The sequence below is a fragment of the Ambystoma mexicanum genome, chromosome 7p, assembly GCF_040938575.1.
Source record: "Ambystoma mexicanum isolate Mex_15411 chromosome 7p, UKY_AmexF1_1, whole genome shotgun sequence".
Classification (NCBI taxonomy): Eukaryota; Metazoa; Chordata; class Amphibia; order Caudata; family Ambystomatidae; genus Ambystoma; species Ambystoma mexicanum.
This window is the reverse complement of record NC_090939.1, coordinates 610,353,846-610,369,327: the sequence shown is the minus strand read 5'-3', so window position 1 is coordinate 610,369,327 and position 15,482 is coordinate 610,353,846. Positions and strand designations below refer to the sequence as shown.

General features: G+C 47.0%; 1 protein-coding gene across 5 annotated transcripts in view; it reads right to left on the bottom strand.

The window, feature by feature from the left end:
* LOC138526196 (uncharacterized) overlaps nucleotides 1-15,482 on the bottom strand; it is a 797,397-nt gene that overhangs the window by 392,979 nt on the left and 388,936 nt on the right. For all 5 annotated transcript variants that reach the window (XM_069636626.1, XM_069636629.1, XM_069636630.1 and 2 more), the window contains exon 4: nucleotides 1,886-1,953. In XM_069636626.1, the coding sequence (XP_069492727.1) occupies nucleotides 1,886-1,953 (68 nt within the window). The remainder of the gene's footprint in view (nucleotides 1-1,885; nucleotides 1,954-15,482) is intronic.

Sequence of the window (15,482 nt, the reverse complement as noted above, 5' to 3'; positions counted from 1 at the left end):
AGACATGTACCGTGGAGTAAAAGGTGTACCTGCACAATGTAGGATTTAGTATCGTCCAGGCATCCATCACTTCCATTTCACTCAGGCCTTTCTGCGACATCAAAGCCGCTTTTGTCATTTGTTGGGGTTTCGATCGGGACCTGTCAAGGTTGATATCCATAATGGTATTGAAATTGCTGTCCCCACAGCACTGGCATCAAGAAGTAGAGCGACAATAGTCCCATCAGCTCTGTATAGAAATCTGGGTCATCGATATTAGGCCCATACACATTTAGTAGGATTATTTCACGGACTAGGAGGACACCACGCAGTAACACATATCGCCCCAGTGGATCTAAGTGTGCTTCAATGAGTGTAATGTATGTAATGGTCATGACCCTTCTACACTGAGTCGAGTACGAGGTATAAATAACATTGTGCGCCCAGTTTCTAGAAAATCTTTTGCTGTTCTTGGTGAGTGCGTGAGTTTCTTGTAGAAACAGGATATGTACCTTGTGCCCTTCTATGTACAGTTGGAGCTGGTGCATTTTAATCGGGTTGCCAAGACCACACACGTTCCAGCTCATACAATGCACTGGTTCAGCTGCCATTGGGGAGCATATATTTTTAATGTAATCTTTTTATTGAGTTTGCAAGAAGAAAGTACCACATCTAAGTTTAGATGCACAAAATCTCAGTTGAAAAATTCCCCTATGACTCGTAGTTGAGCTGCCCGATAGTATCAGGGCTTGATAAACCTCGAGACATACATGAGAGAAACATGACTTTCTTAGCTACTCTAGAGTGGGAACCATTCCAAACTAATTTCATAATCTCTTGATCTATGGCGCACAGAGATTTAACTTTGACCAATATAGGCTTATGCGACTCAAGGTGTGACAGGCAAAACAGAAGATTATCTGTAAAAAGCAAAGCTTTGTAGACTCTGTGTGTAATGTATTCTAATAATCTCCTCATAGTCCTGAATAGTCTTGGCCAGAGACTCAGATACCAAAGTAAATAACAGTGACAATGGTTACCCCTGACTGACACGTACCGCTTATCAGTGAGAAGAACTCTGAAAGGAAGCAGTAAGCCCATACGCAGGCCGTAAGATTCAGAAAAAAATACAAGAAACCTGAATGTATCCAGTGCACCCTGGAGAAAGTTTAATTCGATCCGGTCGAACATCATCCCAGCAAAGACTGAGATTAGAACGGCAGTTATTTTTTGCCTGTGTACAATGTCAATGAGATCCGCTGTTTTACAGATATTGGCGAGGCAGGTTTACCTAGGCAGAAGCCACATTAGTCCTGCACAATGACAGATGGAGGTAAAGGCCCTATCCTACTCGCTAAAGCATATAGTTTCATATTGATGTTGAGGGGAGTAATGGGGCTAGAGGAAGAGCGTAATGGAGGATCTTACTCCATTTTTGGCAGTACACGTATTGGCCTCGCCCATCGATGAAGTGACTGTTCCATGTACCCTGATGAAATAAAGCAGGCAGGGTGTCTTTGTAATTGTTTTTATAAAACACTGGAATTCATCCATGAGTGCTAGAGGCCTTGTTAAGCTTTCTTGTCTGGTGTGCTTTACACATTCATTCTAAATATCTCCCTTTCTATCATGCACATCACACTCAGTCGTAACAACCCCAAGTTAAACTCAACAATTCCGAAATTTCTCAATTCATATGTACTGCAAATACCCAAATGCAATAAAATATTATATAAATGTTGAATAGTCAGTCCCTGTGTAATTGCTAAAATCTCCCCTTAACTCATCACATTACATACAGCTTGCCATGAATTTGGTGGATACATGTCATTGTGAGCGCTTATGTCCTCAAAAACAGATATTTTCAGGATTTGTGTGGCATGCACAGGCATAATAAGCGTTTTACCTCTAATTGTGGAATAGGTTCCGGTAAATGATTCAAATATTCATACATTCTTTCGCGGAGTTCTGCTCCTAAAATTGAAAGGTTTTAGTTAATTTAAAATGGAAACCATCTCATCAGAGGAAAAACAACATTCCCACTTCCTTTCTTTTCTATTTCCATGTCGTCCTTACTATCTTGCCCTAGGTCCCTCCCTCTCTACTTGATCGTTTTGCTCATTCATAATATATGGAGTCCGGCTTATTCAGTAAAAGCTCAGTGTATTGGAATCCAGGTATACAATCTTGCATAAACATCCATCCAAAATAAAGTATCACCCCGTGCTTATATTTTTCTGTGTGGTGGTACGGATATAGTTAAAAAAAGGTATTATGGATGCAAATGATACACTTCCAACTAGGTTCTTTAACGTAGAATCTTGAAGCATCGGGGCTTTTACTACCCCCATTAAAAGGCGAAAGACCTTGTCCTATGTCAATAAAACCTAAAAAGGAGACATCATTTTGTTTCAAAACCACTTTCTATCTGATTAGGAGTGCCACGACAGGAAAATCAATCCCATTGAATACTGCTTCCGGTCACAGGCAAAAGAAAATAAATGGTGCCGCTAAGGTGGTTAGCTCTCTCTTGGGGAATTTATTATCAGCACCCCAGCATATTTAGAAGTGAGATCAGTTGCTGTAAAACTATCCATTACAAAAACAACAACGTATAACAGGCAAAGGCCTTATTTTGAGTTGGGTAGATTTTAGCCAAAAAGTCTGTAAGACAATTATCTCCTCTGTCCGTTGAAGAGCCATATGACGAGCTGACTGCCGAATCTGCAGTAAATGTATTGAATATAATATTATTGTTGGAGAGAACTCCAAAAATAATGTTCCTGCACTTCCTGAAAAAAAAGTGACTGTTGATTTACCTCTGGAAAAAGTCAGTTTCTGCAACTACGATGACAACATCTATCTTGGAGGCCATTTTTGGAGAATCAATCCATCACCATTTTGCCTGCGAGTGTGCAATCAACAGAAAATGAGTGCCAAAAGTGGTTCTGGGGAGACTCCAGGAAAAGAAAATGTTCCGAAAAGGAACTAGAAATTCTAGTGGATGCAGCCATCAAGGGGGTCCGGCCCCCTTCCTGTTTGGGGGCCCAAATAACTTTGTCACGGAATAAAACAAATATGGCAGCACATTGCAAACAGTCTGACTGCAGTGGCTGCCCACTCACTAGAGAAGGAGGTGCGCAAGCACTGGATATTACATGCCACATGACAATGAATATCAACCTGGCTAGGGGAGAAACATGGAATTTGGTGGATGAACAGGGAGTTTGGAACAGTGTAGTGTCAATATGCGCTGGTCTGAAAAATTGCATACCCAAATGTAGTCTTGTGCCAATCTCAGGGTCGCCATCACACTTGCATATGTAACTAGAGCCCTCGGGCCTCGTGCCACATCTGTAGGACATTGTGACATTAGCACAGTTAAAAGCCAACTGTGCCCTATTTATTTGGCATGCCATTTCATTTGTCAATACCTTCAACTCACAGAAAATGTCTGCATTCATGGGCGTGGGAAACATATATACAAAACATCACTTGTCCCATGTCCATACCGTAAAATCAGGTGTAAGCACATAACTAGTAGCCCGACAGAGAAGTAATATATAATGCAAACTAAAACTCAAAGAAGACAGGGATTCCGAGTCAACATAGCCTTATAGATCCAGGATCTGTATGAGGAGGGCTGTGAGGAAGCAGCCACATGGTAAGAAGCCAATTCCTAGAAGAGGCTGGGGTGTGCATGGTTTCACATTGGCAAAGCAGATCGCAGTCTGACCACTGCTCATCCCCAATTACCTGGCTGTGTGAGACACTTGGCATTGTTTGAGGACAAGGATTCTTATGTCTTGTGGTGTGACTGGTCTTTTAGTGGCTCACATCTGATACTCAAGGCACATTCATGGACTCAAAATGGCAATTTTCCGAGTCAAGCTTGTCTCTGTCCACTGGCTGTCTGTTACATTCTTGTCCATTAGAGACAAAGAGACTGTTTACTCGGAGCAGGGACAAACATCCAAGACTTGTATCATCACCAGTGATGCCACCGGCAAGCCTTCCACCGCAGTCACTGTCACTGCCTTCTTAGTCACAGCTACTTCGGCTGCCCCCACCACCACCCCAACCATTGCTTCCTTGAAAGTGTCGCCTATCACCATCACAGCCAGTGCTCCCTCCACCAGTGGGTACTTCTGCCATAGATAAATAGCACAACTTCAGTTCCTTGCCTGGCAGGAAATCAGGTAGCAAGAGGGTTGTCCTTGCACCCCCTCATTTATAACAGCAACAGCCTGCAGCACAGGCAGTAGTTCCCAGCTCGGATTAGGTCTTCAACGTCTCACTGCCAACAGAGGTGCCAGTTTGCAATTTGCCAAAGGAGGACGAGGAGGACACAATCAAGTGCACGACAGTGCTGGACCCTGTGTGCCTCTCCCTTACAAACATCAGTGCATTACTGTCATTTATTGTTCAACAGGAATATGCTCATATAGATCCCACCCAACACCAGTGGCAGAACATTCTAGAGGACCAGCCCACGGCCAGTAGAGCCACATATTTTCAAGCTGGACAATATCCTGGGTGCGCCTACAGGAAATAGGGGAAGCAGGCTGGACAGGGTCACGTGGCCACAAGGCAGAAGGACGTCCTGGCAAGCCTCCAAAAGAGCCTGGCCTAAAATGGCAAAAGAGTTGTGCCGTACTTCGTCCAGCGCTCCTACCTGCTAGCCACCACCATAGCAGCCATTACCATTTAGGAGCAGCCCACCTGGGAGGCAAGAGCCAACATGATCTAGGCAGTGAGATTTCTCTCTGGGATTTTAGAGCGCATGTATGCCTTACGACAGATGTAATTGCATGTGAACACTTTACCATCAACCCCCAACATCCCACCATCAACCCTGGTTTCCCTGAACCCCTTCTGCCAGGGCTGCTGTTCTCAAACCCCCTTATTAAAAGGAGGTTACGAAGAAGGGACATAAAATGTGAAGGACCTGCAGGCAACAAATGTTCAGTTGCATTAGGGGTCTTAGGTTAAAGAGAGGATGTGTGGGGCACTAGGGCTAGGGGTAAGTGTGCTGGGGTGTTGGCTATGGAGGGGTGCAGGACGGGTCACTAGAGCTAGGGGTGTGTGTATGGGGTTGTGTACTGAGGTTTTGAGTCAAGAAAGGGGCCAGATGGGCTTTTGTTCCTTGTGTAGGGTTATACATATGGTATATGTATAAATGCAATCCTCCCGCACCCCAAACAACTAGCCATATTCTAAAAACTGTGGTTGTATCATGGACTGTGGGACAGCTACTGTTCACAGAGAGAGAGAAGTGGAGGCAGATATAAATGGCCAAAAGTCTGGCAAACCACCTGGTCCTGATCAGATTTCCGGTGACTAAGTAGAACTAATATTTGAACCCCATTTTTTAACACAATTATTTATTTTATATTATTAATACAGGACTTGGATTTTCTCAAAGATGGCAAAGCACCATTATAATTCTGATTTTTAAAAAGGGAGATCACTGATTTAGCAAGCTATCGACCAATTTCATTAAAAGATTGTTCAGCTAAATTGTATGGTAAAGTGTTACTGACTGGGTCGATTAGAGGAGTGGGTAGATGACGAACGTTTTAGTACATGTACAGACCTGTTTTAGGTCTTTCTACAGTAGATCTTTAGGTTGATTTTATTGATTCAAAAATGTGTGGTGCTGCGAGCTCAATCATTATATTTTGTTTTTCTTCATTTAAAGATAGCTTTTGATAATGTCCCTTAGTTGTATTGGTGGAAAGAAATGTTAGATGTCGGTATCCCGTCCTCCTTGATATAGGTAGTACACATGTTTTATAATGATAATACTACCACTGTTAAATTTGGTTTAAAGAAAGCGCACAAGCAACGTTTTCTGGTGGAACAAGGGACTAGGCAGGGTTGTGTGCTGGCCCATTTTGTTTTTATTATATATACATTCCCTTGCTGTAGAGAGAGTCTGCTAGCTGATGCGCCATCTATCAGAGGAAAGAAAAGACTATACTTTTGTTTGCGGATGATTGGATTTTAATCTCCAAAACCCCATCTGTGCTTCCGAAACAGCTGGATGTCTTGAAACTAAATAAAAATAAAAAATAAAAATCAAGATCCAAGAAACAACAAGATATGCACTGGAACACAATTGGATCACCGATAAGGAAGAGGCATTTCTCAACACATCAGAAGGAAGGACCCCCGTTCTCTACGCCCTTCCCAAAATCCATAAAGACAGTCATACACCACCTGGCAGACCCATCGTATCAGGATGTGGCTCCATCCTGGAGCCCATTGAAACTTTCATTGATTACTTTTTGAAACCTCTGAGCCAGCAGACCCCAACTTACCTAAGAGACACTATGGACACCATTACCAAATTCGAAAACCAACCATTCCACTCCTCTGAAGATCTCCTTGTGTCATTAGACATCAAGAGCCTCTATACCTCCATTCCACAACAACCAGCACTGGAGTGTATTAGACATCATTTAACTCACCACATGACACAAAGACGTGTGCCCATCAACTTCATCATTGAACTTCTTGAAATAGCACTCACTAACAACTTTTTCGAGTACAACAACACCTTCTACCTACAAACCTGTGGCACAGCCATGGGTGCCGTTTTTGCCCCCAGCATGGCCATCATCTTTATGTCCAAATTTGAACTGACACACGTCCTCAACATGAACAACCCGTACCTGAACTACGTCACCTTATGATTTCGGTACATTGATGACATCATTTTCCTCTGGAAAGGAGAAGATAACACCTTGATGGAATTTTTTCAATGGCTGAACTTACGTACCACAGAAATCCAATTCACCATAAATAAGAGCAACCAGAAAATGAATTTCCTGGACCTTACAATCACACCCAAGAACAATAAACTTGAATGCTCAATCTTCAAAAAAACCACTGACCGCAACACGGTCCTGCATTACAGCAGTCACCACCCCAAGAGCTTACGGGACAATCTCCCATACGGTCACTTTTTGAGGATCTGCCGCAACTGTACCCAAATGGAGGATTTCCAGAAACATTCCAGTGACCTACAGCTTAAACTGACGGCAAGAGGATACCCCAAAAAACATATAAAAAACACCCAGAAGCGAGCAAGATTCACACCAAGAGAGGCCCTTCTTACACGCAAAGATAAAACCACCTCATCTGAGAACATTCTAACTTGCGTCACCACCTTTAGCCCTACCACTTCCAAACTCAAAACCCTCATCAAGAAATTCTGGCCTCTGGTGCAACTCAATCTTCCAGATGAACCCAAACCTCGGATGGCCCTCAGGAGGTCCAAAAACCTCAAAGAATTTCTCACCAGTGCAAAATCTAACAACATTTCAGGCCGTTCTACAATGTGGGACATGAGAGAAATCATTGGACATCACCCATGCGGCCAATGCACGGGCTGCAGGCAAACCAAGAAACTTAATTCTTTCATGATAGAGGGAAAAGAGTGGAAACTCAGACACTTTTCTAACTGCAAATCCACCAATGTTATCTACGTGATTCAATGCCCCTGCGGCCTAAGATACGTAGGCCAAACTTCAAGACCTGTGCACAAACGTATCAGTGAACATAGATCGAGGATACGTTGCAAAACTCCTGCTGCCCCTCTGGTCCACCACTTCATGGAATTCCACCATGATCCAGATTCATTTGCCTGGTGGGTGGTGGACAAAGTCCAGAACAGAACCAATACTGGCAACGCCCTGAATTTTAAAGAAGCATGGTGGATGCACAAACTTAAATCCACCACCACTGGCCTCAATGAAGCCCTACCAGGATCATTCAATATTTAAAATACAGCCCAGAACCCTCACACTGGACCCCGGACCGTGTTACAAACCACCCCATCTGGCTATTTAGACACAACTCCCAAGCCAGGGGGCTCATTTTCCCTAGGGGACCGCCCTCACACTTGGTTATCAATTTCCTTGCAATAATGCATTTCACGTTGCTGATGGGACATCAATCACCATGACATTTTTGCTACTCTGTACATGATTGGATTTCTGTAGCAGGTTGTTACGACCTCTCTATTTTTGTAATGCTAGAAACTTATGTATTTGCATCTATTAATGATTGGTACTCGTTATGTTTACAGCAAAGGACATGTGCTTTTCCATGGCTGCACTGTAACTATTTGCAGACCTGCATAATGCCCACTTCAGTGTTGAGGGGCGCAAATCTGTAATTTGTAATAAGAATGCTGTTTTCTCTATTCCACCATGGCTCACTTACCGTCTTGTGTGTACACAAAAGACTTGGTTATACCGTTGTACTTTTTGTCTGTACTTGTTTATGTTGCAAGCACTCAAGCATTTGATTCACCAACTCCAGCCTCTTCGCCAACCCGGCTCATTCAGGGTCATTTAGATTCCCAATGCGCATTTGTTGTTTTTTGTTTTTAACTCATCAACACAATTGTTTTTTAAAAAAACAGCCTGTGCCAGTTCGCAATCTTTTACTGGCCCTGGGGTTTTTGATTTACTGATTCTTCACCAAGGGCCGTTCCGTGCCTTGCCTCCCAGCCTGCCTAGGCCAGTCGGCACCCACAGTAATCGCCATATTACTCCCTCCACCAACCTTGTTCCCGGGGAGTCTGTGGCCCTGTGCTCTGTTCACACTCCTCATTAACTATGGACAGGCTCCATGGGCAGCCTTCTCGCTGCTACACTGAAGACCCACCCCTTCAGTGTCGCATAGCCTCCCGATCATCAAGCCACTACCCGCTCGCCCTCCTGCTACAGCACCGGACTCATAACGAGACACTAGTATCCCGCGCATGCGCTGCTGCGCTTCTTTACACAGTGCAAATACTCAGCTCTCCTTTCCAGAGCCAGCACAGGCACCATTTTGAGACGCCTGCACCTCTCTGCCACATGCCGATACTCCCCGCAGGTACGTCTCTCTTTCTTCCCCCAGTCTGCACGCCAGACTATAGCCATCTGCTCCCTTCACCCGTGCGCAACGCCCACCCTGTATGCTAGGGTTTTTATTGATGTACCCTTTTGGCCATGTATTCCATTCTTTTTGCCTACAGGGCACACGAGACGGCATATCACCCCGAGCTTCCCAGCCCCGATGACTTTGCTCTTGGCTGCCTCCTGACTCGGTCCTCTGCTCTAACTTCTGCCGTGCTCCTCAAACAGTCACAGGTACATTTCTTTGCTTGAGAGAGTGGACCCACACTATCTCCACACCTGATTTTGCGCCCAAAGCCACTCATTTACTAGTGCTGCAAACTCCTGTCTTTTCTCTTCTTTCTCTGTGCTCCTAAGGCTTTTTCCCTTGGGACCTTCCCCGGACCTCGTCCACTACTTCAGGGGTCCTGCACCAGTCACCCACGGGGCAACTGCCCCCAGCCTGGCTGCCCTCCCGACCCACGCTACTCCCTCCTGCGCCTTCATCTGCCCTACGATGGAACCCCCCGTGTCCATCTGCTCCTACTGGAAGCACGACCAGTGGTCAGTGGACCCCCTTTTTTGGAATCCCTTCTAGGAATTGTGTTTTAGTATTTGATACATCGTACTGATCCACTCCAGCACCTTGCTGCTGTTTTAAACACTGATCTCTCTCACACTTTCTTTCATGATTTTCTCCTGTCTTTCTCTTTTAACACAGAGTCTCCTGACTTTTTTGGCCCCAGAAGAAGGCTACAACCTATCCTGCCGAAACGTCAGCAGTTCACTAACCCAGATTTTCTATGGGCTATCACTTGTGTTGCCTCTAAATCTCTAACATCATACCCAGACGTAGACCATAATATAAGGTCAGACTTTAGCCGGGCATAGGAGACCTGTCTTCACCGTCTCCTCTACTTGCACTGTAACAGTGTGTTCTTCACATCCAATGACATGGGACATGGGACACTTGATTGACAAGCTGTTGGTCATATGTACAAATGCTCATAATAGAAAGCTAAATTAAAAATTCTTTTTATAATTTTGAGTCATGTGTTTTGCATCAGCAAGCATGTTGCTTTCTACAATGGTTGCTCAGAATGTATGTGCTCCCATTAGGGTCTAAAAACCAGTGTACACTGAATTCCCTCCGTACACCTCTTAGAATCATAGTGGGTAGGACAACCCCCTTGTTGTAGGATGTTTTGAAACAGCGATGCAAGGAGAAAGGGTTGTGTTAGAGAGGCTTAGTTTGAGCCATCTCAAGTTTTATATCATTAATCTGTATATAGTTCTTGAGTACATTCTATGTGTCATAGTGCTTGTCACAGTGTTGTTCCATGAACATCTATGTGGAATGTGGAGTCTCAGCACATGGGTTTCCATATTCTGCCTGGTGTCAGTTGCGATTGATGCCTCCGGCGGGGGGTCATTACTGATGTTAGCTTAACAAAAGCACTCACTACTTCAAGCACTGTGTGAGCATTCATTTATTAGCATAACATTTTGGCGACGAGTAACGTGAACCTGCGGCAGAGTAACGACCCACGGCAGCACTGCACCGTGAGCGGCATGAGAGTAAGGCGAGGCATTGAGAGGACCAGTCGACAGCTGTTTGCCGTACATGAACTGGGAGAGTACATGGGCAGACAGCTTGCGCAGCCCTCTTGCAGGGGTTTCTACTGATCTGTGAGCCAGACATGACAGCGCGAGTCCTCGGCCCAGCAGACTCACTGAGTACATAGTGTTTGCAGGGTCGCCTGAGTGGATTTGCACGTACGCTGGAGGGGGGGGACGTTGAAGGAGAGGTGAGGACCCGATGTCGAGACTTCCCTAATTGCCGATGTAACGTCACAGAAAATCCTATCGGTAGGAAAATCTGACAGGAATTGTAATGTCATTTTTTGCTACCTGTCAGAAAATCTTACCGACAGCAGGCATTGGGCAACCCACCCAGGGGTAGGAAAAAGTGATGGGGTTGGAAACTATGACAGCCTGACCTGTCATTTTTTCCTATCCGTCAGAAAATCCTACCGAACGCAGGCATTGGGCAACCCACCCAGGGGTAGGAAAAAGTGACGGGTAGGAAAATCTGACAGCCTGACCTGTCATTTTTTCCTACCCGTCTGAAAATCCTACTGAGAGCAGGCATTGGGCAACCCACCCAGGGGTAGAAAAAAGTGACGTGTAGGAAAATCTGATAGCCTGACCTATAATTTTTTCCTACCCGTCAGAAAACCCTACCGAGAGCAGGCATTGGGCAACCCACCCAGGGGTAGGAAAAAGGGACGGGGTAGGAAAATCTGACAGCCTGACCTGTCATTTTTCCCTACCCGTCAGAAAACCCTACCGAGAGCAGGCATTGGGCAACCCACCCAGGGGTAGGAAAAAGTGACGGGGTAGGAAAATCTGACAGCCTGACCTGTAATTTTTTCCTACATCGTCAGAAAATCCTACCGAGAGCAGGCATTGGGCAACCCACCCAGGGGTAGAAAAAAGTGACGGGTAGGAAAATCTGACAGCCTGACCTATCATTTTTTCCTACCCGTCAGAAAATCCTACCGAGAGCAGGCATTGGGCAACCCACCCAGGGGTAGGAAAAAGTGACGGGGTAGGAAAATCTGACAGCCTGACCTGTCATTTTTTCCTACCCGTCAGAAAATCCTACCGAGAGCAGGCATTGGGAAACCCACCCAGGGGTAGGAAAAAGTGACGGGGTAGGAAAATCTGACAGCCTGACCTGTCATTTTTTCCTACACTGTCAGAAAATCCTACCGACAGCAGGCATTGTGCAACCCTCCCAGGGGTAGGAAAAAGTGACGGGTAGGACAATCTGACAGCCTGACCTGTCGTTTTTTCCTACCCGTCAGAAAATCCTACCGAGAGCAGGCATTGGGCAACCCACCCAGGGGTAGGAAAAAGTGACGGGGTAGGAAAATCTGACAGCCTGACCTGTCATTTTTTCCTACCCGTCAGAAAATCCTTCCGACAGCAGGCATTGGGCAACCCACCCATTTGTTGATAGGTAAAGAAATGACCGTAAGCGCTACGTGTGATGTTTGTCACTCAAGGACCAGACGCCAAACTGTGCACTGAGCAGACAGAGACACTGAGCAAACACACGCAGTGATGTAAGTACAAGGAGTCCATATCAAATATATAATGCTGAAATTCAGCACCAAAGTGTGAAAAATAGTTCAGTTTGTTTCAACATTATCAACAGCATTAACATTGGTGTGGTTCATTCTGTGTGTCTAGTGGGAAAATGTCTGAGTGGAGACCTTCCAGTGGCAGTGCAGTAACAATGGGAGCAGACTTGCTGGCCAATAGCTTTGCATTCTACATGAAGCAGCAATATGTGACTTAACCTGTAACTACCACCGACTGAGATTGCTGAATTTGGGCGTTGGCTCCAGGAAAAGCAGGAACACAGCTCCCCCTCCCCCTCTGCCCCCTCATCCTTATGCCCCATACAGGCCCTGACTGCCGCCAATTCAGCCTGCCGAGCCACTTCACCATGCAGCTGAAAGCTTCGGCCAGTCTTTTGACCGGGTTGTTAAAAAGATCAGTGCTGTTGAATAGATCTTCTTTAACCTGTGCAGTTTGGATCACTTTTGTCAACCTCATCCCGTGAACCCCCTCACAGTGCCACAAAAGGAATGAAACCCCACATGCCACTGTGTACTGACAAGAGAAAGTGTGGGCCCTTTCCTTGTAACTCCTTTTCTAGTTCGTCATTCTTAGTTGACTGTGGTGTGTGTCAATGCCCCGTGCTACCCGGAGCCTGCATGGCGCGTTAACAACACTATGAATGCCTAATGCCCCATCCTTTAATTCTGCCTGACACCAATATTGGAAATATCTTTTCCACTCTCGGTTAGCCTGGCACATGAAACCACGGAGACTGCATGTTGCTATAACCTCACCATGTATGCCTATTGCCCCCTTGCTTAATTATGCCTGGCACAAGTATTGGCAGGTAGCCTGGTGCATGATTATGCAGCTTAGGACTGCCCGTTCAGAATGTTCCAGTTAGGTCTACCCATCTATCTATACATCCATCTCACTGGAGCTCTGTGCCCCTATGCACTTGCACGTTCTCAATGTCACTGGGCCTAGTAAAATCACTGTTTCGTTCCCCCCTGTTCCCCTCCCTCGCCTTGTCATGGCAAAACGTGTAAACTTCCCACAAGAGAGGACCCTCCCGTCCTAAAAGACCCAAATACACAAGTACTAACACCTCGAAACTGTGATGGAAACCACAAATGCTACTTCCAAACAGTAAACACGCTCCCCCACAGATACGGGAAGGTAAGCAGACACTGATGGCATATCATAGCATCGTCTATTACCCTCCAGGCAGAGGCAGAAAACACATAGGCACAGTACTGCCACTTCCAGGCAGACTCCCGAAACACATATGCAAATTACTGTCACCCCTAGGTGGACTGGCCTATAGGGAACTCTGGAGATTACCCATTGGGCCTCTGCACCCTGGCCTTCTTTATGTGGCATTCCCACATTTTTCGTGGGAAAAGCCTTGGGCTTGCTGAAAATGAGTAATATGGGGCCCACTTTGAATATTACTTCCAGGGCCTCTTTTAGTTCCCTGTCCACCCCTGCAGTGCCAACAGACCAAAAGCATTCCATACGCAATAACTGACACTTCCAAATAGATTCGAAAACCTTGAGCGGTCGGAGGCAGCCCTTAGAAACAGATCACCAAACACTATCTGTCTACGCCCCACAGTATGACGACGAGCTGCGGCCATTTATCTTTTTGCTGTTGCAAGCAGCGCAGGATACCGTACCGTGCAACGCCATGAGCTTTGGTAGCGCCTTGCAGCTAAGCATCAATTTTAAGCGCTATACAACGAAGCCTAAGGGCACATCTTCATGTACTGCTCTGGTGCCGGGTAACATGGTACTGCCATTTGCAATGGTCTACTTGTTGGGGGTGTGTCCTGACCCCCAGCGATCCCCGTAAGCCCTCCAGCACACAAGGACTCACACCGCACACGTCCTTCTGGCTTGGGTTTACCGGTTGCACAGTCGCGGCTGGGAACGCCCCGTTTATTTATACTGCACGCGGCAGCGTGCAACGTCACGCCGCGGCGTGCACGCCCCGTCATCGGGCAGCGCCACACTCCTCCTTTTTCGGGAGGACAACAACAAACATTTAAAGGCTACACACTGCAAACCAGCTAACACTACAATGATAACCACATCTCATACCCAGTTCCAAAATACCCCTTTATTGACATCCACCCGGGTCCCTTTATTTAACAGTTCTCACCATCAGGATGCTCAGACAAATGTCCCAAAACGTAGTCGCTGAGGTGAGTGGGTTTCCCTCGCCCAGCCCTCTGAGGGTACCTCCCGCTCACCTCCGGCACGGGTGATCTGTCCATAGGCGTCATCCGGGCCGGGGACTCAGGCAGGCAGGGTGTCTCTCCTTGGTCCCCAGGAACCACCCTTAAGTCCGGATCAGGGGGCGGGTCAGGTCTCGGATCCCCTAGCTTCTTGAAGAAGCTCACATTGCTGGTTACCGCAGACCTGCCGTCTGAGGCAGTCACCATGGATCCCTTGACTGCAACGACGTCCAGCGGCTCAAGCTCATACGGAAGGGAGAGCTTTCCATGGGGGTGTCTATTTCGAATGAGGACCTCATCGCCCGGCTCCAGCCACTGCAGGCGAAGTCCTTGCCGGATGTTTTCCTGCTCGATCCTCACTCGCCGGTCTGCCTCGACCTGTTGGTTGTCGATTACCCCCGGTTCTTTCTCCCCCACCTCCGGTAACAGCCCCCGAGGGCACCGTTTGAATAATGCTTCTGCCGGTGCCACTTCGGTGGAGGCATGCGGGGTGGTGTGGTACACCCTCAGGAATTGATAGAGAGCTCTTTGGAGGGATTGCCCCTGGCCCTGGGTGATTCTAAAGGTCTTGTTGAGAGTCCTCATCAGCCGTTCGGCTTCGCCGTTTGCCCTTGGCCATAGGGGTGTGATCTTCCTGTGTAGCACCCTGCAGCTCTCCATTAGCTCCGAGAATCGCTCGCTCTGGAACGGCGCCCCGTTGTCCAAGCACAATGTGCCAGGGAAACCATGGGCCGCAAACACCTTTTCCACGGCCACCACCACATGCTCAAACGCCACCGACTCCACAAATTCCACTTCCGGGTGTCTTGAGTATTCGTCGACCAGCACCAGGAAGTGGGTGCCCATCGTGGTGGAGCCAAAGTCCGCATTAACAACTTCCCAGGGTCGCGTCCCCGAGGCATCACTTCTATGGCAGGCTCAAGCTGCAGGGGAGACGCCGCCTGACACCAGACGCAGCCCACCACGAAGTCGTCCACTTTACGTTCCAGTTCCGGGAACCACACTTTCAGTCTTAGGCGGGCCTTAGTCTTGGCGGCGCCCTGGTGTCCACGGTGGGTAAGGGTGATTACCTCCCTCACCTTGTATTGGGGCATGACAATGCGATCTCCCCTGAGCAGAAGACCGGATGCCAAAATCGAGAGCTCCTCTCTGACCTTCCACAGCTGCTCCAGTCCGGTTCTGGTCTCCTGAGTGCGCCCCGCCAGGGCCTCCAGCACCGACTTCCAGGTCCCATCCT